Source organism: Cetorhinus maximus, chromosome 20, assembly GCF_964194155.1.
Source record: "Cetorhinus maximus chromosome 20, sCetMax3.hap1.1, whole genome shotgun sequence".
NCBI lineage: Eukaryota > Metazoa > Chordata > Chondrichthyes > Lamniformes > Cetorhinidae > Cetorhinus > Cetorhinus maximus.
In genome coordinates, this window is record NC_135898.1 from 44485114 (window position 1) to 44512210 (window position 27097).

Sequence of the window (27097 nt, forward strand, 5' to 3'; positions counted from 1 at the left end):
GCATGGTGGGAGCAGGGGTATGAAGAGAGCAGAGGCAGAGAGATAGAGAGCAGGTGCATGGAGAGAGCAGGAGCATGGGAAGAAGAGGAGCAGGAAGAGAGCAGGAGCACAGGAAGCTGGAGAACGGGGAGAGCAGGAGCACAGAAGCAGCAGGAGCAGAGAGAGAGAGCAGGAGAACAGATAGATCAGGGACACACAGAGAGCAGGAGCACAGAGAAAGTGAGAGCACAGAGATAGCAGGAGCACAGAGAGAGCAGGAGCACAGAAAGAGCAGGAGCAGAGAGAGAGCAAGAGCACAATGATATCAGGAACACAGAAAGTGCAGGAGCAGAGAGAGAGCAAGAGAACAGATAGATCAGGGACACAGAGAGAGCAGGAGCACAGAGGAAGTGAGAGCACAGAGATAGCAGGAGCACAGAGATAGCAGGAGCACGGAGAGAGCAGGAGCAGAGAGAGAGCAGAAGCACAAGCAGAGCAGGAGTACAGAAAGAGCAGGAGCACAGAAAGAGCAGAAGCACAGAAAGAGCAGGAGCACAGAAAGAGCAGGAGTACAGAAAGAGCAGGAGCTCAGAAAGAGCAGGAGCACAGACAGAGCAGGAGCACGGAGAGAGCTGAGCACAGAAAGAGCAGGAGCAGAGAGAGAGCAGAAGCACAAGCAGAGCAGGAGTACAGAGGGAGACCTGTAACGTGGAGAGAGTAGGAGCACGGAGAGAGAGCAGTAACATGGAGAGAGCAAGAATACAGTGAGACTGCAGGAGAATGGAGAGAGAAGGAGCAAATGAAGATCAGGAGCAAAGAGAAAGGGCAGTAACATGGAGAGAGCAGGAACACAATAGGGCCGAAGCATGGGGGTGTGGAGCAGAGCACAGAGAAAGCAGGAGCTTGGAGGGTGTAACAAAACGGGAGAGCAGGAGCACAGTGAGAGTAGGAGCTGGAAGAGAGCAGGAGCTCGGAGAGAGCAGGGGTACAGAGAGAGCAGAAGTATGGAGAGAGCAGGGGCATGGAGGGAGCAGTACAACAGAGAGACAGCAGGAGCATGGAGAGAGCAGGAGAAAGGAGAGAGCAGGTCCATGGGGACAGCGGGAACACGGAATGAGCTGGAGCACAGAAAGAGAGAGTAGGAGCATGAAGAGAACAGGACCACGGAGAGGCGAGGAACACAGAGAGAGCAGGAGCATAGGGAGAGAGCAGCAGCAAAGAGAGTGCAGGAGCACGGAGAGAGCTCAAGCACAGAGAGAGAAAGCAGGAACATAGAGAAAACAGGAGCACAGTGACAGCAGGATCAGAGAGGGAGAGCAGGAGCATGGAGAAAGAGCAGGAGCATGGAGAGAGAGCAGCAGCATGGGGAGTCAACAGGAGCATGGGGAGAGCAGGAACAGGGAGGGACAGCAGGAGCATGGACAGAGAAGAGGAACATGGAGAGAGCAGGAGAACGGAGATAGCAAGAGCACAGAAAGATCAGGATCATAGAGATTAGGCAGGAGCACAGAGAGGGAGCAGGAGCAGGGAGAGAGCAGGAGCACTGAGAGATGAGCACTGAAATAGCAGGAGCAAGGAGAGAGGGCAGGAGCATGTAAAGACCAAGAGCATGGAAAGAGTGGGAGCACAGAGAGAGAGAGAGAGAGCAGGAGCAGGGAGAGAGAGAGCAGAGGCATGGAGCATTAGCAGGGCCATGGAGAGAGCAGGAACACCAGGAAAGCAGGAGCATGGAGAGAGCAGTCACACGGAGAGAGCAGGTGCACAGAGAGTGCAGGGGCAAGAGTAGAGCAGAAGCACAGAGAGAGAAGGGGCATGAGTAGAGCAAAAGCACAGAGAGAGAAGGAGCACAACGAGAGCAGGAGCACTGAGAGAGCTGTACACCAACTTATGGGTTTGGTTAAGATGAGATGACTCCTCGATGCAGCATTGACTCAATTTCTTGTGTCGCTTTTATTAAAAGTGGGTGTGGAACATCCTTTGAGGTGAATAAGCATGCTGGTTTTGCATCTGGTCTCAATGTGATGTGATGGGCAGTTTTCAGCTTCCCCAGACCTCAAAATAATTGTAGGATCTCTGTTCACAATTGTGTCTGTTTTTCTGGGTTTCTGAGTTCATCAACTTCATAGATGAGTTGTAGATCTGTGCAACCTTTTTGGCTTAACAGTGAATAACATTTGCTTTGGAGAATGTACAAAACTTTAGAGATTTCTCTTCCTTTGTACTGAAGTTTTGCAGTCAGCTGTCCTTTGACCTTTAAGTGAATGCCTCCTGGACCTTGGGGTCATATGGCTGCAGGGATTCTTTCTAGACCTTCTTCTCCACTGTTCTGTGTCTGAAAGTACTGAATCTCCTGTTCAGTATCTAATTTGAGGTTTGGTTTATGTCCATTGACCATAATGTCTGCACTCCAATAGTTCCCATTAGATCCTGTAATTTCTCCCAAGAATGGCATTTCATTGTATTTTTCATCTGCAATTCCCTGAATACTACATGTTTAATTGGTTTCTACATGATTTCCTGCGTTAGGAGCTTGCTGCTGCAGTATGCAGATTTAAAATGTCCTCTCCGCTTACAGGAATGGCACTCTACATTTCTGGCAGGACATTCTTCATGTCAGTGCAACCTTTTCGCACCACAGCGAGAACACTGAGTGACGGAGGCTAGTCTTCACTCTTTCGGTATTTTTGAATAGTTACGCAGTTACTTCTGTGTCCAACAAACTGCATTGTGTCCATCGATTGTCTACATGAGATCTCCTTGTCACCTCGAATAAATAGATGATTTTGCTTTTGAACTTCCTACTACCTTGTTAACTGCACAGGCTTCGATAGTGTCAAATCCTCCCTCGACTGCAGAAAATCTGATCAAGGTCCCTCTAAGACTCCTACAACAATGGGACCCCAAATTAATTCATCTTTCACATCTCCATATTCACAATTCTCAGCAAATCAATGTAAATCATTAATGAAAGAATCTGCTCTTGCACTCTCAATGTTTATTGAGTTTCATCCTTTCTACAACATTGTTCCTTCTAAGACTGAAGAAATGTGTCAAAGGATTTTATAGCCTCTTTATATGTCACTGTTTCTTCATTTATGCCCTTTTTGACCATCACATCATCTGCACTACTGCGTGTGACATATAGAAGAGTACTGACCTGTTCTTTATTAGTCTTCACTGTTAATCCTGAAGCTGTCCCATACCTCGTAAACCTACAGTGCCAGTTCTACCTCTTCTCGTCTTTATCCAAGCCTTCCACCTGGTCAAAATACTCAGGTAGAGGTAAGATTTTCACCATGGCTTTCATCACTCTAGCCTTTCTTCAAGTTCTGTTGCCATTTGTCCTGCGCTGTACTTGTCCCCAGGGCCTAGTAGAAGGGGTTGCAGATGATGCCAAACACTAGGTCCCAGGGTCTGGGGGGCCCCAGCTCATTGCTCTAAATGCAATTTGTTGTTGTCCCCCTGCCTGGGCAGCCAGAGGCAGAGCTGCAGGCCTGAAAGACTAACATAAAAAAAATCAGAACATTCTTCCCGGGAGTGTCGATTGTTTAAAAATCCAGTTTTTCAGGTCAATTTCACTGTCTAGCTGCTACTGCTGCTTCGACCTTCGGGCAGAGATCATGATTCCCTTTTCCCTTTGAAAAGCCTGCCAGGAAACAAAACTTGAAGGTCAGCAACAGCAGCAAGTGGGGGTTTTCTTGCTTGAAAAATGGTAAGTGAATACTTTGCTTTGAGCCAATTCGATGCTTGGTGGGCAGAGGCAGGGAGGGATGGTCATAGCAGGTTGGGGGGAGGTTGGGGTGGTGTTGAAGGTATAGTGGATGTGGGGAGGTTGGGTGGGTTGAAGTGTGGGGTTTGTTGTGGGTGTTTGAAGGGTGTGGGTGGTTCTGGGTGGTGGGAGTTTGGGGGTGTTGGTGATATTGCACGTTCTGAGGATGGAAGGATTACGGCGCTGGGCCATGGTGGATGTTTGCAGTGTTTGGGGGTGGGTGGTTGGTGGTTTTGGTGGAGGAGGTGGCAGTAGGTTGGAAATGTTTGGGGGTGGAGGTGACTGGGGGCATTGGAGGGGTATTGTGAGTTTGGAGGTTGTTGTGGGGGGGATTTGGGTTTGGGAAGTGGGGTGGCAGCTGTGTCATGGGCAAAGGTTGGAGGTGTGGGGTGGTCAATTTTGCTGTTGGAGTTTCTTCCCAAAACTTACATTTTTCTATTTTAGACTGCAAATTCACATTGTACAACACAATTTGTATGACAGCTTCTGGGGGAAAGGGAAACAATCCAGCTCTTGAGTTAAGACTGTGCTGAACTTATGTACTATGTCTCATTCTTCCCTGAAAAATTCAGATTAGCAATTCACCCTACATTTCTCCCTGTGGACATCTGATTGACAAATCTGGGGATAGTGCCTTTAGCATAAAAGGGACAGATGCTAATTATGGTATATTGTGGGTTGTTGCCAGAAAATTCAGAATGATACGATCGTGTAAGCCACAGAGTTGAATTGTAGAAGCAATGATTTCTTTGTAGCCACTTTTCGAACATCAGTTGATTGCTGAGTGATTAATTATCCTAAAGGAATTAGCATAGGGCCTTCAATTTTGCCATTGCTATAGTCACCCTGTCTACTGCATGTACGTGTAATGAAATAAAGATAAAACCTACGTTTATACAGCACCTTTCACGATATCTCAAATCACTTTACAGCCAAATACTTTTGAATTGTAGTCATTAGTGTAACGTAAGCTATGTTATCAGATGGCAGAGCAGGCTCGAAAAGCTGGATAGCCTACTCCTCCTCCTAATACGTATGTTCCCATGGCATTCTGGATGGATGAGACGAGCTGGAATGGATGGCCTTTGTCAGCCATAATTCTTTTGCAAACACAGGGTGATATCATGGTTGGAGTTCTGTTTATTTTATTGCTAATGGAACTTTACTGTGAGCAGGCTTTGTGGGATGAAATTGCCAGGACAGGGGTACATAACAGACTCATAGTGAATCAGTAACCCTTTTTACACAGCACCAGATTCTTAAGAGTCTTTTCCATTGACTTTAATCTTGTCCTTTAGTCTACTTACCTATTATCCCACACTATCTTGGTGCTTTTTAGAATTTTTTGAGGAATGAGATGCCATGATAAGGTTGGTTGCATCGTAGATATTGAGAAAATATTGTGGTGAGAAGAAGCAATCAGCACAGTCTTAAGACTAATCAATCAAGAAAACACAGAAACAATTGTGAGCCATTCAGTCTTTGTCCTCTAGCCTCTTAAAAGTTGTGTCGTAGAGAGACACCTGAGGATTCCACTGCTTCTCACTGACAGTAAAGGCCTATGTTGTTCAATCATTCCACTTTATTGCTCAAGGGTCAATTGATCATCTACCCTGTCAGATTACTGACAAAATAGAATCCAGTTGCTTCCCTTCTATGAAATAATTATATTGAATAATATTTTGCACACAGACAGGAGAAAGTCTTCTAATCATTTGACAAAATGGAGAAGATCTTTTGCAGTTTATCTGGGTTACAAGTATTGAATCTTTCCTCCAAATATGAATTTACTGTTACTGTGTTCATACAGTGCAATGTGCAGAACAGGTTACTGTGGGCTGACAAAATCACTGAAATCAGTGTTATCATCTGCACAGTGTTATATATAGCTAAAGGATATTTTCCTATTAAATTAACAATATTGCACAATGCTGTTAAAAGTCATATTTATATTCTCTGCTTTGTTTAATAGTTGCGGTGGGGTCACCTATAGGGCAGACACAGACTAACACTGCATTATGTCATTACTGCTCTTAAAGTTAATGACCCATTCTGCATATATATCGGACATTGTTTGTAACCAGATGCCAACAAAGGGTGACGGGTAGGGGCTCTGCCACCTTCCCACCTCCACCCTGATTAAGTCTGTGTTGGGAAGGCCCATCGGTGGCGGACTTCCCATCCCACTGCCAATTAATGTCCAATTAACGGCCTCTTCCCATGGTGTTTGTATTCAGCAAAGGCGGTGGGTCTGTCACAACACTGGGAGCAGTGCAGGTTGCATGTGGTCTCTCGGGGGGAGTCCCCTGTTCAAAGGCATTCAGTGCCTGATCAAGGGAGCCAGCATCAGGAAGGTATGATGGGGTGGGCCCGCTGAGAGCCACACCTCTGCCCTTCTGCTGACCCCCTACATCCAGCCTCCCCCACGAATCCCATCTGCCATTACTCAGCTTTGCCTGGGTTGCTTGGCGATCCCAGGTCTCCTTGTGGATGTTTTTCCCACACCATGCACGAGAGCTGCTGAACTCTGATTAGCCAGCAGCTCTCATTGGGTCTGTTCCCGATACTTTCTGCTTTCTGCTCCCCGGGGTCCTGATCCCGTAAAAGACCCACTGGTGGCCTGTTAATTACCTGACTGGCTGGTAATCTGGCAGCCCTTCCGACAAGGAGGCAGTGTGGGTCCCTTGCCAACTCTCCAGCCAGCGGCCAAGGCCCCCATGACCTCCATAAAACTCCCCCCTTCATGTCCGAAAACATGAAGGGATTGCTAATACTTTTGGTTTGAAGTGTTTTTGAAGATTGCAAGATAGAGACAAACTGATGTTGAATTACGAACTCTCCTTTTGAAGTGCAGAGATTTGAGCAAATTTTTTAATCGACGTTTATGGGATGTGGGTGTCGCTGGCTCGGCTAACATTTATTGCCCATTCCTAATTGCCCTTGAGAAGGTGGTGGTGAGCTGCCTTCTTGATTCACTGCATTCTCTGTGGTGTAGGTACACCAACAGTGCTGTTAGGGAGGGAGTGATAGAATTTTGACCCAGAGATAATCAAGGGACCATGATATATTTCCAAGTCAGGATGGTGAGTGACTTGGAGGGGAACTTGCAGGTGGTGGTGTTCCCATCTATCTGCTGCCCTTGTCCTTCTAGGTGGTAGTGATCGTGGGTTTGAAAGATGCTGTCCAAGGAGCCTTGGTGAGTTTCTGCAGTGCATCTTGTAGATGGTACACACTGCTGCCATTGTTCATCAATGGTGAAGGGAGTGAATGTTTGTGGAAGAGGTGTCAATCAAGTGGGCTGTTTTGTCCTGGATGTTGTCAAGCTTCTTGAATGTTGCGAGAGCTGCACTCATCCAGGCAAGTGGGGAGTGTTCCATCACACTCCTGACTTGTGCCTTGTAGAAGATGGACAGGCGTTGGGAGCCAGGAGGTGAGTTACTCACCGCAGGATTCCTAATCTCTGACCTGCTTTTGTAGCCACAGTTTTTATATGGCAAGTCCAGTTCAGTTTCTGGTCAATGGTAACCCCCCAGGATGTTGATTGTGGGGGATTCAGTGATGGTAATGCCATTGAATGTCAAGGGACGACAATTAGATTCTCTCTTATTGGAGATGGTCATTACCTGGCACTTAAGTGGTGCAAATGTTACTTGTCACAGGTCTTGCTGATTTGGACATGGGTTTCTTCAGTATGTGAGGAGTTGCAAATGGTGCTTATAATTGTGCAAATCATCAGCGAACATCCCCACTTCTGACCTTATGGTGGAAGGAAAGTCATTGATAAAGCAGCTGAAAATGTTTGGGCCGAGGACACTACCTTCAGGAACTCCTCAGCAATGTCCAGGAACTGAGATGACTGACCTTGAACAACCACAACCTCCTTCCTTTGTGCTAGGTACAACTCCAACCGGCAGAGAGTTTTCCCCCGATTCCCATTGGCTCCAGATTTGCTAGGACTCCTTGATGCCATGTTCAATCAAATGCAGCCTTAATGTCAAAGGCAGTCATTCTCACCTCACCTCGGGAGTTCAGTTCTTTTGTTCATGTTTGAACCAAGGCTGTAAAGAGGTCATGAGCTAAGTGGCCCTGGCGGAACCCAAACTGAGCATCAGTGAGCACGTAACTGCTGAGCAAGTGCTAATTGATAGCACTGTCGATAACCCCCTCTGTCACCCTACTAATGATTGTTATGATCCCAGCTGATGTTACTACTGGATAAGCCTAATCCCAGGATGGAACCCAGCATGATAGATCCTAACTTTTATTTTTTGTTTAGATATGTGGAGCATGGCTACTGAGAAGTGTCACAGGAGTCAGCTGATGAACGTTTAACAAAAGAACAAAGCATTATTAAAAAAGAAATGAGGAACTATAATACAATACTCCTTCGCCCACAACCTATAACTTCATAGATAAATACAGTTTTGAAAGGATAACACAAGTTACCAAAGATATCTTATACTCTAATGTTCACTGTAAGTACACATCCCATGTAATCCAAAAGGTAACCTGTGGTCAGACATAGAACTCTCTGAAACCAAGTGACAGATACCACCCAAAACAGATCTCTCCTCAACTCCCTCCCATGCACCCCCACTTCACCCCCCAACAGATGCTTGTCACACCGCAAGCCAAGCAGTCTCACTGAACTCCGTCTTTCACACAAGGGTTTTCAAGCTCCACTCTCCAAGAACTCATTTCGGAATCTTCTCCCAAAGAACGCTTTCTATCAGACGTCTTCCGCAAGGTTTGACCTCCAGGGTTTCGAACTCTCCTTCCAATGTTCTTCCCCTGGATCATCATGTGCATTCAAACTTCCTTCCATGCCCTCTCTCTCAAATGCTCTGCTGTGCCAACAGCACCCCACTGCTTCACTTTCCCACAGCAAAGAGTTACAGACCTTCAGTTGTCTCTTTGGACCTTTAGGCTTCTCGCTTTAAATCTGCTGCCTGCAGCATACTTCTCCTTAAGCCTGATGCTTGGCGCCTTCCCCTCTGTTCCATTCTTTCACTACCACAGAACAGAACATTTTTACAGATTCCTCTCCTTTCTTTGACTATAACTTGTTTTTGGGGCCCCTCCTTTCTATGTCACTCCTTGGCCTTGGGACCGTTTGGTTCTTTTGGGAAATCTACTCTCTCTGCAGTTCACTCTCCCAGTAGACTGGCATTTCCCTTGAGATTCAGAGCTCACTTGACATTCACTGTTACTTTAACTTTAGGGCAACTCATCAAACATTCTGAAACTTACTTCCCTCCAAAGTCTGCTGGTAAGTCAGTTAGAGAGAGACTTAAACTGCTCCCTTCAGCTTACAGCATAATGACCAACTGAACTCAAACTGCTTTTGGTTTCTCTGTCTGTGTGTGTGTGGGTGGGTCTCCCTCTCAGGACCCCAGTTACTGGGCAACAGCACAGTTTGTCTACTCTTGTTTGCTTTAACACGCCTTCAAGTGTCGTAAAAACCTCATTAAAAATGTAGGCATCTTTTAAAGTTAAACTAAAACTCAACTCCCTTTCTTAACAGACAAATACAGAAATACAAATCAAACTTAAACATTAAACCTTATTCTTCACACACACAGATACACATTTAACCTACTTAAAATATCCCGATTTCCGAACATGATCGAGAGTAAACTGATGGGATGGTAATTGGCCGGGTTGGAGGAGGAGCGGGGAATCCGAGGGAGGATGGGGGAAAACGCGAGGGAGGAGGAGGTGGAAGTTTGAGAGAGGAGGTGAGAGTTCGAGGGAGAAGGGGGGAATCCGAGGGAAGAGAAGGGGTGAGTTCGAGGGTGGAGGACGGGGTTATCTGAAGAGGGGGAATTCAAGGGAGGGGGAGGGGAGGGAGGGGGGAAACCGAGGAAGGAGCAGGCGGAAATCGAGGGAGGAAGAAGGGGAATCAGAGGGAGCAGAAGGGGGAATTGAGAGAGGAGGAGGGGCGAATCCAAGAGAGGAGCAGGGAATTGGAGGAAGGAGGAGGGGGGAATCTGAGGGAGGGGGAGGGCAAAGGAGGGGGCAAAGAGGATGCAACTGAGAAGAGGAGGAATGAGGGCAGCGAGAAATGGAAAACAAGGAAGGGAAAACCATGGGAGGGAAGAGGTGGAATCAAGGATAGAGGAGAACTGAGGGAGAGGAGAGGGAGAACTGAGGGATGGGATAGCGAGAACTGGGGGAGGGGAGATGGGGAACTAAGTGATGGAAAATTGGGAACCGAGGGATTTACTCTGGAAGTTTCCTGTTAATTGGTTGCTGATAAGCTTTTATTGGCTTTCCGCCCGCAAGAAGCCTCCTCCAATGACAGAGCAAAACCGTGTGGAGACAGTATGACATCCCTCTCTGCAATTTTACCAGCCAGCATCCTCCACCTCTGAACCCTTGGGACAAATCGCCACACATGTCGAAGGAACTTTGATTCAAACAATCGTAACTCACTAAATTAGCCATAGTAATACTGAAAACACTCTGATTCCCCTCATATCTACCAATATAATACCACAGCTCCCTGATAGTCCATTTACAACTGCTAATAGTCGGTATAATGCCCCGACACCGTGTAACAAATAATAATCCTATAACCTGGTGATATTCAACCTGAAAATAGAACACAAATTGCCCAAAACTGCACAAGCTGAGAGCCAGGATCACCTGGGTAAAACACTGTACAGCTACCCTGCTCTGCTTAACAGCAGAGGTGTCCTCAGGCTGCAGCTGCGGATGGGATAGAATATGAAATTCTTTGCTGCAGAGAAGAAGACCCATCTATCAGGACACGTCATAATACAGTAAAACAATCAAGTCAGAGGGAATACAGATGCATTAAGTTTCAAGGGAGCAAGGCAAGGCTGGATGGACCCTATTTTAATGCCCGGAGTATTACAGGTAAAACGGGTGAGTTAAGGGTGAGGATTGACACGTGGAATTGTGATATAGTAGCCATCACAGAGATGTGGTTGAGGGAAGGGCAGGGTTGGCAGCTCAACATTCCGGGATATAGAATCTTCAGGCATGACAGGGGAGGTGGTAAAAGAGTAGGAGGCATTGGATTATTAGTTAAGGAGTCAGTTACTGCAGTAAGAAGAGATGATATCCTGGAGGGGGCATTGAATGAAGCTTTGCGGTACACCTTAGGAATAAAAAAGCGGCACATTGTTAGGTGTCTATTATAGACCCCCAGGCAGACAGTGGGAAATTGAGGAGCAAATATGTGCACAGTCCGCGGAGGGGCGTAAAAACATTAACAATAGTATAATTATATGAGGTGATTTCAACTTTCCCAACATTAATTGGGATAGACATAGTGTTAAGGGCTTGGATGGAGTGGATTTCTTGAAATGTGTGCAGGAGAAATTTGTAGGTCAATATGTAGAGGGTTCAACAAGGGATGGTGCAGTGCTGGATCTAATTCTGGGGAATGAAGCCGGACAGGTAGCTGAGGTGATGGTGGGGGAGCATTTTAGTGATAGCGACCACAACATGGTACAATTTAAGCTTATTATGGACAAAGAAATAGACAAGTTGCAAAAAAATGTTTTGGATTGGGGGAGAGCGTATTTCAGTAAAATAAGGCAGGATCTGGCCAAGGTAGACTGGGAACAGCTACGTGTGGGGAAATCTACACAAGAGCAGTGGGGGGCATTCAGAAAGGAAATGGGGAGGGTACAGGCTCAACATGTTCCCTCTGGGGTGATAGAAAGGAGTAACAAGCCCAGAGAACCATGGATGGCCAGAGATATTCAGGACACGATGAGAAAGAAAAGAGAGGCCTTTAGCAGGTACAAGGGGAGCAAATCAACAGAGGCATTAGTGGAGCACAGAAAGTGCAGGGTGGAGCTTAAGAAAGCAATTAAGTAAGCAAAGAGGGAATATGCGAAAGAGAGGTGAAGAAAGCAATTAAGTAAGCAAAGAGGGAATATGCGAAAGAGAGCTGAAGAAAGCAATTAAGAAAGCAAAGAGGGGATATGAGAAAGCTCAGGCTGATAAAAGTAGGGGAAATCCCATGATATTCTATAAGTATACCAATGGGAAGAGGATAACCAGGGAAAGAGTGGGGCCCATTAGGGCCCAAGGGGACAATCAATGGGTGGAGCCAGAGGACATCGGTAGAGTGTTGAATGAATACTTCACATCCATCTTCACCCAAGAAAATGAAGAGGAAGGTATGGAACTCGAGGAGAGAGACTGCGAGATTCTTGAGCAAATTGATATAGGGAGTGACAGGGTATTGAAGGTGTTGGCAGGTTTAAAAGTGAACAAATCTCCAGGCCCGGATGAGGAGGCAAGGGAGGAGATCACAGGGGCGCTAACCCAAATTTGTAATTCCTCACAAGGGGACACAAGTACAAGATGAGTGGTGTCGCGGAAAACGGAGTGAACACTCAGACCCAGGAGGTTTGTCTCGGAAGCCTTTATTAAATCGTGATATCATGGAGAGCCCAGCAGCATACAATGGAGCTAGCTGACACTCTGAGGAAGCATCACAGTACACACATACTTATAGTAAAAGTTGTACATATCAAAGAGCTTGAAGGTGATAAGACTGTCTAACCTTCAATAATTAATTACATTGAGAATCATTGTCTTTGGCATGCAACACACAATTAGTCTATTCTAATTTATGACTATACAGGATATTGGGGGAAGCCCATCTGGTAATAAAAAAGTGAGACAGAGAATAGATAACCATGCTTGACCTTATCTTTAGTGCTAGGGGGTGCACACTCTAGAGAACAGATGACCATTGCTTGATCCTGTCTCTTTGTGTTGGGGGCAGACCTCCTAGCCTTGTCACAAGGATTCTAGGAAGCTTGTTTATGATATTCCTTTTCTCCTTTCCTGCTCAGTTAGCTGACAGCTGCAGGTGTACCTGCTAGAACAAAAGAGGGAACTGTGCTGTAGTATTCCACTATGGTTTTAACTGTTTAACTCTTAGTTGTCCTTTAGATGTATTTTATTCTTCCACAATCCCTCCTTGTTAATCTTTCAGATTAATACCAATGAGGAATAGTATCTTCATCATCATAAGGGGGCTCATAAACATAAGGAAAAGGCCGATCTCTGGCAGGGTAAACTTTTTCTCCCCACCAGGGGGTTTCGCTGGGGGCCAGTGCGTATCAATTGAGGGACAACTGGAGCTCCTCCTAATCCAGTAGAGACACTGTTAATAACCTGGAAACAGCAAATTTGCAAAGCAACACATGCACAACACCTTATAACACATGCTACGACCAAGCCAATTAAAACGTATAGCAACCAACTTCCCAACCGGAGAACCAACCTAGTATTACAGACCACCATGAATCATTTTGATAAAAATTGTCTTTCCACCGCTCCAGTAGACTGGGGGTGGTATGGGCAGGAAAGGTGATGGTTGCATTGTAAGGACTTCAACAGTTCATTTATCACTTTAGCAGTAAAATGAACAACAATTTTACAACAACAACAGCATCATTTCCTCGGGTGGGATACGCCTCCACCCATCGCGAGAACAAACATACTTGAACTAAAACATAATTATATTCCATACATTTAGGCATTTGTATAAAGTCCATTTGTAGGTGTACAAATGGGCCCCATGGCTGGGTGGGCATCTTGCCTGGGTTATGTCATTGACATAGATATGACAGGTATTACTAATACAATGCCTATTAGCATATTACAATCATTATACATTCAACATTCATTCTACATACACGTGTTAAACCCCTGAGCTGACAACCAGTCAAGTCATGATTCTTGTGTTGTGAGAGATTCAATAGATGCTCATTAGTTACCCATGAAGGGACTACCCCTTCTTTAGTCTGTCTTAAATTTTCTCGGGCTTGTTCCAGTGCCCATAGGTGTTGCATACATCATTTCTGCTCGCTTTGTCCGAAATATTTTTTCCTATTTCAATTAATTTATTGATAGTCCCCGCATGACTTTCGAGCACGGTAGCCAGACTTTGGATTAACCAATGATGTCCCTATATTGAATATCATAGTGGCATCATTTATCAGGCTGCGCTTAAGGCCGTTCCCTCCCAAGCCTGATCGCATCTCGCCACTGAACTGAACTGCTTCAGTCATCAATTGGTGCCTCAGAGCTGTATAGAGTGCTTGGGTATGGGTTGAGCACCATTGGGGCAGAACGACACCGGATACATTCAAGAATACGGGTACCAGCTCATGGTGTACATTATCATACAAAACTTCTGATTAACCAATACCAAACCATTCGTCGGTCCTGGATGCATAGTCAGACAAGATGGATCAGTCGGTGTGGTTTGAGGGGCTTCAATTATCTCTACTCAGACTGTGAAAGTAGAGGTGGGAGGTGGCTGGGTAGTGGCGGACCTCCCATGCTCGATCTGAAGCAAACCCTTACTACAATTTGAAAGCACTTGTTCTCCTACTGTTACATTTATCATTCCCCGTTGCATGTCGCATTCGGCACTGTCCATGCTGTACCAAAGTTCCTCCTGCGGTGCAGGATGATCAGTGATGATCCCCGACCTTGTTACCAGTACTGATAGGCCCACGGCCAGGATCGTAGATCTGTGGAGACATTAACATAGGTTCCCGTTCTCTGGGTTACCGCTTGGTCAATTGTCATGTATCTTTAACTGTGTGTAATGCCTCCATTTACTTCCCGTTCTCATATCTACAAGTGCACATGTATCACCTGTCATAATTACCTGGCATGGTCCATTGTTGCTCTTTGGATTTGCCTGTTTCCATATCCTTAATCATCTGTCAGTCTCTAACTTCCTCTCTCAACTCATGTAATCACCTACTTAATTCCCTTTCATTGTCCTGTATTTTTCCTTTCTGTGGCCCTACACCTCCTACTATAATACCTTCAGGTAATTGCATGGCCCTTACCTGTTATCATTTCAAATGGGGTGAACCTGGCGGTCCTGCTTGGTGTAGACCACGGCGCATTAGAATATTGGGCTGTTCCCTGTCTCTTGATTGATGTTTTCTTTTTAAGTTCAGTTCATCCTTTCCACCATCCCTGGACTCTGGGGGTGGTAAGGAATATGGAATTTCTGTTTAATCTTCATAAAATTACACACTTCTTTAATGACTCTCCCTGTGAAATTAGTTCCCTGATCTGAATCCATCTGGGTAGGCTCCTTCCAGTTTACTCTTTCCTGCTGCTGTCTCATGTCAGGCCTCAATTCCTTAAACAACTCAACAATGCACCTTCTTATCCTATCTTTCAATGGCTCAATATTTTCACTTCCAGTGATGGTTCTCTCTGGGAACCGCTTAACTCTGCCTGTCAACAAGGTGTTAATCCTGTGGTTTTACTTTTTGTAGCTTGCAGGCACATTAATATAGTCAGTAATACATCTATTTAGCCTTTTTCCAGCTTTCCCTTTACCTCTAAGTTTTCTTTCCTGACCATGATCATCCTAAGGTTCTCTGGAGTTCAGTTTCTCTATTGTCTTGATTGTTTAAAATGTTTCCTTACTCTTGAGGCCATATTAACTATTCCATTTCAACGGGGATCTCTGTCTCTAGATCTTTGCTTATCTCCCCCTGTGCAGTTCCAATGCCTCAGTTGATGGCCAGATTATCAAATTCATTTCCCTTAAAACAGTTTGTACATTATGTCCTCTTTCCCTAACTCATTCTCCTACTTGCCTCATACCATATTACACTTGCAACAGCTACCATCTTATCTTGTTCAGGTTGCCTGGAGAGACTTTAAAATATTCTCATAACAGTTTTAAAAACAGAAATCAGGTATTAACAAGTTTTGCTTCCTTCTCTTCTTCTCAAAGATTTTATTGTCTTAAAAGAAACCCACTAAATTGTGTCTGACCCTTTTCTTTTAGAATTATCCCAGATTCATTAACTCGGCCAAAAATTGGATTTCTGCCAAACTTTGTCAAGGTCTTGAGCTTAGCTTCATATTTTAGGAACAGACTTACAAACACAAAAGCTTGCAGCATTTGAATTAGTGCCAATTGTTGTCAGGCCTTTTAAAATGAAAATTCCCTTTTGAAAACTTTATCAAGAACCAAACCTCAAATTTTTAAACTTTGTAAGAACTGTAATTTACACTATCAAAATTAAAACAACCTCTTTTTCATGTGTAACGATTTGTATCCAAGTTATAATTTCCGTATGTTTATCAACACATTATTTATCTTAGATAGCATCCTAGTGATTCAAAAGTAACCTGTTAAATTACACTGCATTTTACATCTCAAGATTGTCCCAAATTCAAATTCCAGTGCTTTTGGAAAGCAGATTTCCTTTAATATTTAATTCATCTCTTCTTAAGAAACCCCTTTTTATCCATTGGAACCATCTAGACCTTGTGTTTATGTCTTTTCGTTTTCCTAGAATCCTTCTGAATTTTAAGTAATTTCTTTTTCTCAGAATTTTAGAATACTAACTCGTATGTATTAATCCCAATCAGCTTGGAAGCTGATGATGAGGGTTATTCCTTACTAGTCTGCAAGGGGGTGGTACAAGGGTTGGTTCATCTCAAACAAAGGCAAGCCCTGTTTTATCTTTACACTACCTTCAAATTACGATTTTTGCCAGAAATCTCAACTCAAACCTTATACTCAAAACTTTGGAATATTTGAATAAACTTTTCCTTTAATCTAATATGGGGCTTTCGACTCTAAAGTGCTCAACTACACACACACAAGACAATTCAGGGAAGAAAACACATTAAAGCTCACATACAAATGCTTCATTGCACACAAACAAACACATAGATAAAGGTATGTATCAATACTCCTATAATATTGAACTTAACTCTAAACGAAGCTTCGAGTAGCAGTGGGGGGAATAAAGGGATCTTGAAGGCTCCACCTATAGGGACCTTCAAATTGACGAAAGCTCACATTTTCTCTGCTGCTGCTTGTGAGTTGCTCATTAACCCCCTAGGGGTACCCTTTCTCTCTCTCTCTCTTCAGCACAAACAGCTCTTGTAACTTAGATCAATTCAATTTTTTTTGAAGTTACAGAAAATTCAGTCGCGGACTATCTACCTCCCTTAAAACATATTATAAGCGCTCAAATCTGTCCCGATTAAAAGTTCCAGCTGGTGGGAAGCTCTCTCCTTTACTTTGAGTCCATTTAACCCAATCAGAAACATATTGGACAATTTCAGGACCGTAATGGACATACATATAAGCATTTGGGGTTCCCTTCAAAGCGGGAACCTGGGGTTTCTTTGATGTCATATTTCCCATTTTACTTAATAATATACGCAAAAGAAAACACAGAAATTACTTACTTTTCACCTCCATGGGACTTGAACCCCTGGGTATACTACTACTACTTTTTTTTTATACCTCCATCCATTTTTCATTCTGTTTTCTTGCCCATCTTCAAAGTTCCTGATTTAAGCTCCGGTTTCACCGGTTTCGGTTTGTTCTTAGTACTTTGCAAAGAGGGGGAGTGGCAGAGCCCGCTCTGCTGTTGCAACCTCCCATTTTTCTGAAGAGAAAACACAATTAACAGTGCGGCGCGTTTCCTACCCTATGCGCTCACCGGTGTTTAAGAGTTCCTGAACAAGTCCTCCAGTTCCTTGGGTCTTTTGAGTCTGGTCGGTAGCTACCCTTTTTCTAGCACTTCCCCTTTCAGCTACGATGCTTTCACTGCAATCCCCCTCTCAGCTAGGATGCAGTGTGTATTTTCCCTAACTTAGGAGAATTATTCCTCCTGTTCTCCGCGAGAGTTCTTTTTTTGGAGATCCGACGACCCAGGATTTCAATCACCTCTCCAATTTAAGAGGTTACTGGACTTCAGTCGGATCCCATCCTCGTCGCCAATTTGTCGCGGAAAACGGAGTGAACACTCAGACCCAGGAGGTTTGTCTCGGAAGCCTTTATTAAATCGTGATATCACGGAGAGCCCAGCAGCGTACAATGGAGCTAGCTGACACTCTGAGGAAGCATCACAGTACACACATATTTATAGTAAAAGTTGTACATATCAAAGAGCTTGAAGGTGATAAGACTGTCTAACCTTCAATAATTAATTACATTGAGAATCATTGTCTTTGGCATGCAACACACAATTAGTCTATTCTAATTTATGTCTATACAGGATATTGGGGGAAGCCCATCTGGTAATAAAAAAGTGAGACCGAGAATAGATAACCATGCTTGACCTTATCTTTAGTGCTAGGGGGTGTACACTCTAGAGAACAGATGACCATTGCTTGATCCTGTCTCTTTATGTTGGGGGCAGACATCATAGCCTTGTCTCAAGGATTCTAGGAAGCTTGTTTATGATACTCCTTTTCTCCTTTCCTGCTCAGTTAGCTGGCAGCTGCAGGTGTAAATGCTAGAACAAAAGAGGGAACTGTGCTGTAGTATTCCACTATGGTTTTAACTGTTTAACCCTTAGTTGTCCTTAGATGTATTTTATTCTTCCACAAGGGGCAGGAGGTTTAGGGGGAATGTGAGGAAAAACCTTTTTAACCAGAGGGTGGTGACGGTCTGGAATGCTCTGCCTGGGAGGGTGGTGGAGGCAGGTTGCCTCACATCCTTTAAAAAGTACCTGGATGAGCACTTGGCACATCATAACATTCAAGGCTATGGGCCAAATGTTGGTAAGTGGGATTAGGTAGGTAGGTCAGGTGTTTCTCATGTATAGGTGCGGACTCAATAGGCCGAAGGGCCTCTTCTGCGCTGTGTGATTCTGTGATTCTGAGTGTCACTCTGACAGAGAGAGAGAGCACTCCAACCCAGAAGGAAAAAAAACAGTAAAACCTTGGGAATAAGAATACTGCTCTGAACTGCTCTTGTTTACCTTAAAATGGAACACCAGTAAAACTGGGAAATAAGAGTTCTGGTCCAAACTGTTTTTTCCTTCTGGGAAGGTTCTCTGGAGGCCTTGGTCCAAGAGTTTGAGAGGAGGGCGCAGGTTTCCATAGGGAAGAGACGGATCATCCTCTCTACCACTCCCTAATCTCCATCTCTCCCCAGTCTCCAATCTCCCTCTCACCCCATGCCCTCATTCCTATCTCTCCTCCTAAGCCTCCATTCTCCTCGAGTTCTGATTCCCCAGTCATGCCCCGTTAACCTCAGCATCACCACAATATCAGAGACCACCGGATTTCATAGAGACGCCCCCCTCCCCATTTGAGAAGCGCCCCCATTCTCGTCGCGATTTTATCTCCCAGGTTTTGAGGAATGGGCGGTTTCTTTAATCAGGTGAGGAAAAGGCTGTAGTCAAGATTCACTTTCCAGTTTCAATTTCCACTTTCACTTTCAAGCAGCAATTCCTCGAAATCATGTGATTCCCGAAGCTATAAAAATATCTGAGGAGCCAAGTTTTATCCAGTGTTTCACTGAGCGGCTACCTGCAATCAAACTCGGTACAACCCAGATCAGCATCATGAGGTTAGTGATCGCAACACTTTACACAGCATGATTACATGCCTTGGCTTGTTAAATAATCGTGACAGTGATGTCCCAATATTATTGGGGAGACAGGACTTGGGGGCAGGGTGGGGGACAGCGGGTCATGACACACACTATAGTGGATGTGAGAATGACTGATGTCTACAGGGATTCCTCATCATTTTACTTCCGAGTTTCATATTTTCAGTGCCTGTTAGATGGGAGTGAAGCGGACCCATGTGGCGCGGTTTCACCGAGACTATTTAAAGAGCCAGTTCACATGCGGGCAATGGGGGAGCAGGTTTGCACTTCGCTACATTGCGTTGGAAGAGGTACACACCGAATTATGGAATGAAGGAGGACAAAGGCTGCAGCCAGGTCTAATGAGGCGCCCCTGGATTCCTTTGGAATCCTCCGAGCAGCGCTTGTTACTCCAGCCCCTCTTGTCTTCGCTGCTGCGCTTTGTTGAGAATAACCCTTATCTCCCAGTAACCACTCACAGGGTCCTGAAGAGATGCAGCACCTGACATTCCTCCAAGGATAAAGGCATCAATGTAGCTGCCTGGGAACCAGCACAGACTGGCAAGATGTGCTTCCTGTGATCACAGACCAACAGGACACTCAGTCTCGAGTGGAAGCCTTTTCTATACAGGAATCTGGCTAGCTGGCCTGTTGCTGCCCAGGTGCCTCTGTGGATCCAACTGTTGATCCCCTGGACCTGATGGTTCCTTAGGGCTCCCTTTGCCTACCTCAGCTCCCCAGGTGATGCCAGCTTCCCCACATCCCTCGCAAGAGTGTCAGCACTCACTGTTCACAATTGCAACCCTGTCAGCACCAGCAATGCCAACTCTGTGTCACTGTCTGAGCAGCTGAGCAATATTCCTTCTTTCTTAAATATGTTGACCATTAACCCCCATGACTCCCTGATGTGTCCCAGACACTGCATGTTCCTCCCAGTTAAAAATTCTGCAGGGCAGAAGCCTCTAAATAAGCTCAAAAATGAGCTCGACAACCAGTTAATTGGAGGCTTTTCCTGCTCTCCCACCCCCCACTCCCCCAGCCTCCTTTGGATAATCACATTGAATTGCAGAGGCATCAGACTCCAGTCACACCTCTCAAAAGTGATTGTCAATGCACACCTGCACACCGTCTCTCCCCCATGGGCAATTGAAAATCCTGCCCTTTCTCCCCATTCTATCTCCAACAGGGAACAGCCCACCCTCCCAGTGAGAATGCATGCAGCAGTCCCAGCTAAGTTGCAGGGGGTGGCAGTGTGGGGCTATTAGTTGCACACATCATTACTGTCCAAATGGTGTGTACGTTTTTATAAAAGTCACATTCAGGAATCATCAAGTGAATGATGTCTCACAATGATATGCATGATATTTGGGGGGTGTGGGCGTGAAGGGGATCTGATTTATGATAACTAACTCAATCAAATTTCACATGAGAAGAGGAAGTGTAAGTTTCTGGGAGCTCAGAACTCTGGGAGAAATGGGGAGTGGGGTAATTCATAGGGTATGGAAGCAATGAATGTAGGATCCCAGGATCTGGAAATACCTTGAGGCAAGTCTTGGAGCTTTCTAGGATAATTAATTGGTTAGCAGGTGGGAGACAGAGAGTTGGGTTAATGGGTGTGTACTGTAATTGGCAGGAAATGATTAGCGGTACCCTCAGAGATCAGTGCTGAGGCTCAGCTTGTCATTATAATTATATATCATCAGGAAGTAGAAGGCTATGTGTCCAAGCTTGATAACGGCACTTTGATGGGTGGCACAGTAAATAGTGCAGATAGGATTAGAAAATGGCAAGGGACATTGTTAGTAGGAGATAAAAAGGAGGGATGGTAGCACTAATGGTTAAAGAATCAATTCCAGTTGTGAGAAGGGATGATATACTAAATGCGTCAACAAATGAGGCTTTATGGATTGAGTTTAGACATAAATAAGGGGCAGTCAAACTACTGGGAGTATATTACAGACCCTCAAATAGTGAAAGGGTGATAGAAGAACAAATATGTAGGCAAATTTCTGCTTGTAAGAACAAGAGGGTAAAAATAGTAGGAGACTTCAACTGTCTTATATCAACTGGGATTCAAACAATATAAGGGGCACTGAGGGAGAAAAATTCATGCAGTGTGTCCAGGAAAATTTTTCAACCAATTAGTGACAAACCCAACGAGAGGAGATGCAATTCTAGACCGAGTCTTGGGGAACGAAGAAGGGCAAGTGGGTGAAGTGACAGTTGGCGACCATATCGGGGACAGTGATAACAATTCAGTTAGTTTGAGCATTACCATGGAAAAGGACAGAGATAAGGCAGGAGTAAAAGCCTTGAACTGGGGGACGACAAATTTTGCTGAAATGAGAAGGGACTTGGCTGAGGTGGACTGGAAAGCACTGCTGGAAGATAAACCAGTGGAAAACCAGTGGGAAGCACTAAAAAGCCAGATCCCTATTGTACAAAGTAGACATTTCCCCAACAAAAATAAGAGTGGTGCTGCCAAATCTAGACCTCCCTGGTTGTCTAGAGGAATACAGGGGAAGATCAAACAGAAAAAGAAAGCGTACGATAGGCACAAGGAACTAAGCACTGCAGACAGTCTAGACGAATATAGGAAGTGCAGGGACGAAGTAAAAAAGGAAATAAGGCCTTCAAAGAGAGGGCATGAAAAACGATTAGCAAGTAAAGTTAAAGATAACCCAAAGATGTTTTACCAATACATTAATGCTAATAGGTTAGTTAAGAAAAAAATGGAACCTATCAGAGATGAAGATGGAAACTTGTGTGTAGGTGCAGAGGCTGTGGGATGGGTTTTGAATGAATATTTTGTCGCCGTGTTTACAAAGGAAAGGGAGGATGTAGATCTAGTAGTCCAGGAGGAACACGGCGAGATATTGGACGGGATAGTCATAAAGAGAGAGGAAGTACTCGAAGGGTTGAAACCCTTGAAAGTTGATAAGTCACCAGGGCCAGATGGATTGTTTCCGAGGCTGATGAAGGAAGCCAAGGAGGAGATAGCAGATACTCTGAGGATGATTTTCCAATCTTGAATAGATACGGAGGAGGTACCGGAGGACTGGAGAGATGCAAACGTAGTTCCATTGTTTAAAAAGGGATCAAAGGAAATGCCAAACAATTATAGGCCAGTTAGTCTTACATTGGTGGTGAGCAAATTAGTAGAATCAATCCTGAGAGATAGGATTAACTGTCATGTGGAAAGGCATGGACGAGTCGGGGATGGTCAGCATGGATTTGTTAAAGGAAGATCTTGCCTCACAAATTTGATTGAATTCTTTGAGGAAGTGACAAGAAGGGTTGATGAAGGTAGTGCAGTGGATGTTGTGTACATGGATTTTAGCAAGGCATTTGACAAGGTCCCACATGGCAAATTGGTCAGGAAAGTAAAAGCCCATGGGATTCAGGGTAACATAGCAAACTGGATAAAAGGTTGGCTTTGTAAGGAAACAAAGTGTAATGGTTGATGGATGCCCTTGCGAATGGAAAGTTGTCTCAAGTGGTGTTCTACAGGGCCCGGTGTTTGGACCCTTGCTGTTTGTGTTATATAATTAACGATTTGGACATGATCGTGGGGGGCACGATTGGGAAATTTGTAGATGACACAAAGATTGGCCGAGTAGTGGCTAGTGTAGAGGATAGTCATTATCTCCAAAACGATATAGATGGGTTGGTGGAGTGGGCGGTAAAGTAGCAGAAGGATTTTAACATAGAGAAGTGTGAGGTCATACATTTAGGGAGGTCAAACATTTACAGGGATTACAAAATAAATGTGAATATACTACGAGGGGTAGATGAAGTGAGAGATCTTGGCGTACAAGTACACAGGTCCTGAAGGCAGCAGCTCAAGTAGACAAGGTTGTAAAGAAGGCATATGGAATGCTCTCCTTCACTGGCAGAGGTACAGAATATATAAGTAAGGATATAATGTTGGAATTGTATAAAACATTAGTGAGGCCACAACTGGAGTATTGTGTGCAGTTCTGATCACCACATTACAGGAAGGATGTAATAGTTCTGAAGAGAGTGCAGAGGAGGTTTACAAGAATGTTGCCAGGGTTAGAAAAGAGTAGCTATGAGGAGAGATTGGATAGGTTGGGGTTATTTTCCTTAGAACAAAGGAGGCTGAGAGGTGACGGGATTGAGTAGTACAAAATTATGAGGGGAATAGATAGAGTGGACAGGATAAAATTGTTTCCCTTGATGGAGAATTCTAGAACCAGGGGACATAGATTCAAGATAAGTGGCAGAAGGTGTAGGGGGAACATGAGGAATAACTTTTTTTTGCAGAGGGTAGTGGATGTCTGGAATTCGCTGCACAAATTGATGATAGAGGCAGAAACTTTAAACTGTTTTAAAAAGTACCTGGATCTGCAGTTAAAGTGCTGTCAGCTGCAGGGCTATGGGCCGGGTGTAGGAAGGTGGGATTAGAAAGGGCACCTGGGTGTCCTCAGGCTGGCATGGACAAGTTGGGCCAAATGGCCTCCTTCTGTGCTGTAACTTTTCTATGGTTCTATGTTGGATTAAGCGAGTTGGCAGATAGAGTTCAGTGTGAGGAAATATGAGATTATGCGTTTTGAAGCTAAGAACCATCAGAATATTGTCTCAATGGTGATATGTACACAGTTGCTAAATCTGGTGGACAAATAGAATAAATAATCAGAGATGTTAATGCATTATTGGCCTTTATCTCAGTGGGGCTAGTATACAAAGGATACAAGTTATGCTACAGTTGCTTAAAGCTCGAGGTAATACATATGTTCTTTACACAAAGATTAATGGAAATCTAGAACATTCTCTCCCAATGAAAATTTCAAAAGTGAGATTGATAGACATTTGTTAGGCGGGGATATGAAGAGTTATGGAACCAAGGGGTAGTGGAGTTGAGATAAGGATCAGCCGTAATTTCATTGAATAGTGGGACATGTTCTTGTCTATGTTCCTATTAAGGGGTGATCTCAGATTTCAGCAATCACTCATGAAACAGTTGTTAGTTTTTGCTTGCCTCTTGGAGCATTACAGCATTCCAATGGTTTTTCCCTCTATCTGAGGAATGTGGGGCAGGTCAGACTGCAATGGAATTGTTCCAGATCCACCTGCTCTGACCCGCACATCTACTCAGCTATTCAGGCTTTGCCACCATTGCAACACTGATATTGTAACACTAACAATGTCAGAGAGATATATGCATAAAATAGGTTTTGTTTTGTGTTTTCTTGCAGCAAGAAGGATTCCTTGAAAGCAAAACTCAGTCAGCTTCAATGTCACTTCACGTGGGCTCCACAGAAAGAAAACATTGACTTGGATGATATGAAGCAAAGATTAGAAGATTTAATACAGACTGCTGTGAAGTATCAAGCCAGGTCATACAATCAACTCGCTTTTGTAAACTGTCTGCAAGGAAACTATGAAGAGGCAATTCAAAACTTGCAGGAAGCTGAAAGATTTCTGAGGGAGAATCATGTAGATGAATTTGAAAAAAGAAGCATCATCACCTATGGAAACTATGCCTGGGTATATTATCACATGGGACAACTGACAGAGGCTCAGTCCTACCTTGACAAGCTGGAGAGGATTTGTAAAATATTTCACAATGCCTCTCGTTATACAGCAATGATCCCTGAAGTATATGGAGAAAAGGGTTGGGCACTGCTGATATCAACCAGGAAGTATTATGACGAGGCAAAGGAATGTTTTGAAAAGGCTCTGGAGGAAGACCCTGATGACATTGAATGGAATGCTGGCTATGCAATTGTCCTGTTTCGTTTGGAGGGGTTTTCTGATGCTCCAAAGAATGCTGATTCCAACCAATCGATGAAGCAGTTGAGACGTGTGCTGGAGCTTGATCCCAATGACTCTGTTGCCATGGTGCTGTTGGCTCTAAAACTACAAGAGTTCAAGCAAATAGAGGAAGCCTTCACATTAGTTGAACAAGCATTGCAGAAGTCCCCCGATCTCCCATATGTGATTCGTTATGCAGCAAAATTTTTGAGAAGAGAAGGAGCTGTGGAAAAATCTTTGGAGCTGTTGAAGAAAGCATTGGTAATTACCCCCAACTCTGCCTTCTTGTACCACCAAGTCGGTTTGTGTTACAAAATCAAGCTGATGTCACTGATCAAAAATCCACGCAGCAGATACTCTCACAATCCTGCTTTTCAACAGAAAGCTGAATTGATTAATCAATGTAAGTACCATTTTGAAAAGGCATTTGAGCTTCGCCCATTAACATTTGTTATTGCACATCTAGATTTTGCAGCCATCTGCTCAATAAATGGAGAATATCGTAAAGCAGAGGAAATTTACAGCAAACTACTGGAATTAGAGGATATTCATCCTGATAATAAACAGGCAATACATTCACAGTTTGGGTTATTTGAACTGCATCACAAAAGATCGGAATCAAATGCCATCACACATTTTCGGGAAGGACTTAAACTCAAAAATGGCTCAAGGGAACGGCATATATGTTGCACAAACTTGAGAAAGATTGCAACGAAACAAATTGACAGGAATCCAGCAAACAGCAAGGCCTTTGGTCTTCTTGGATTCATGCACCAGCTGGATGGGGAGAAGTGTGAAGCTATTGAATGTTTTGAAAAAGCCTTAGAGATTGATTGTGACAATGAAGAATATCTAAGTGCTCTTTGTGAATTACGTCTTTCTATCTAGCTCAACAATGATGTTCCCAGCTGAAGCTAAAGTCCCAATTAGGAACGTTGCATAATGATGCTTGAAATTCTGCTGATTAGATTACAGTTCAAGTTACTGCTGAACTGTGTTGCATAACTGCAAAGATGAAGTATTCCGGTAACCAATGTATTGAGTCAGTGTAATTAAATGGAATTGTGTTTTGTTCTTTTGCATAACAAATAATCAGTGATACATTGAAGAGTGATAACCTAATACATTTTATTACTACAGCAAAAATGGGTTTATCATGATAAATAAGCGTTTCAATAGAGTCAAGTTTTTCACCAGTGAGAAATCTGTTTTAAAATCAGTGAAAACAATGAAGAAAATCTACCTGATCTATGAACAAGTTTGGCAGTTGCTCATCTGGCTTATTTAATATAAACTGTTAATGCTTTCATTCAAATCAATCATTTTGTCAATGCACGAAGATTCATGAGTGCAGCTCCCACGCACATTACAGCCCAATTTATATGAATGCGATATTTCCCCCCATACTCGTTGGCCGAAATAACGCATGAAAGATAATTTTCTCTCTTTTTCTCAGTAACAAAATGCCTGCCGCTCCCTGATTTTCAGCCTCTTCAATGTGAGCGCTTAAATTCCACTGTGTGGCTTACAGTTAAAGTAGAGAAAAATGGATTAAAATGGTCAAAAAGTAAAGGCTTCTAGTTGCAGTTAGAGATTTTTCAGCCGGAAATGTTAATTTGCTGTAATATCAAAGACTGAATATTAAATAACCAACAAAAGGAAAATGCAGTTACAATTTTATTTCTGTCATCAATCTGTGCTACTGCTGACAATGACCTTCAAAGTTTGGTCAACTGCATCAGATCTGTACGGAATGTTCAGACCAACCTTTAACACTGGCAATAAATTTATCAGCTGTTGTTTGTGGGGTGAACCATGGTACCTGGCCTACTTGACATCGTCATAGTCCTATTAGGGGAAGATTGAGAGAAGAGAGCAAGACAATGGAGAGAGAGGGGGAGCATGAAGGGAGCAGGAGTACAGAGAGAGAGCAGGTGGTTGGAAGGCAAGAAAATGAAGAGAGCAGGGGCACAGAGAGTGCAGGAGCACAAAGACAGAGCAGGAGTACAGAGAGAGAACAGAATCACAGGGAGAACTGAAGCATAAAGAGAGCAAGGGCACTGAGAGAGCAGGAACACAGAGAGAGCAGGACCATGGAGAGAACAGGCGCATGGCGAGAACAGGAACACGAAGAGAGCAGCAGCACAGAGAGCAGGAGTGCGGAGAGGGCAGGAATATGGAGAGAGCAG

The 27097-nt window shown here is 44.1% G+C and overlaps 1 protein-coding gene and 1 pseudogene across 2 annotated transcripts in view; both read left to right on the top strand.

Moving 5' to 3' along the window:
- Positions 1–26016, top strand: part of LOC144695061 (interferon-induced protein with tetratricopeptide repeats 5-like) — a 97548-nt pseudogene extending 71532 nt beyond the window's left edge. The window contains exon 3 of the transcript XR_013579854.1: positions 25956–26016. The product of XR_013579854.1 is annotated as an interferon-induced protein with tetratricopeptide repeats 5-like (transcript). The remainder of the gene's footprint in view (positions 1–25955) is intronic.
- Positions 7118–26016, top strand: LOC144695066 (interferon-induced protein with tetratricopeptide repeats 5-like). The gene is made up of 3 exons (XM_078565980.1): positions 7118–7124; positions 19070–19109; positions 24350–26016. Exons 2-3 carry the CDS (start codon positions 19105–19107, stop codon positions 25794–25796), a joined length of 1452 nt encoding a protein of 483 aa, XP_078422106.1. The 5' UTR covers positions 7118–7124; positions 19070–19104; the 3' UTR covers positions 25797–26016.
- Positions 26017–27097: the final 1081 nt, after the last annotated feature.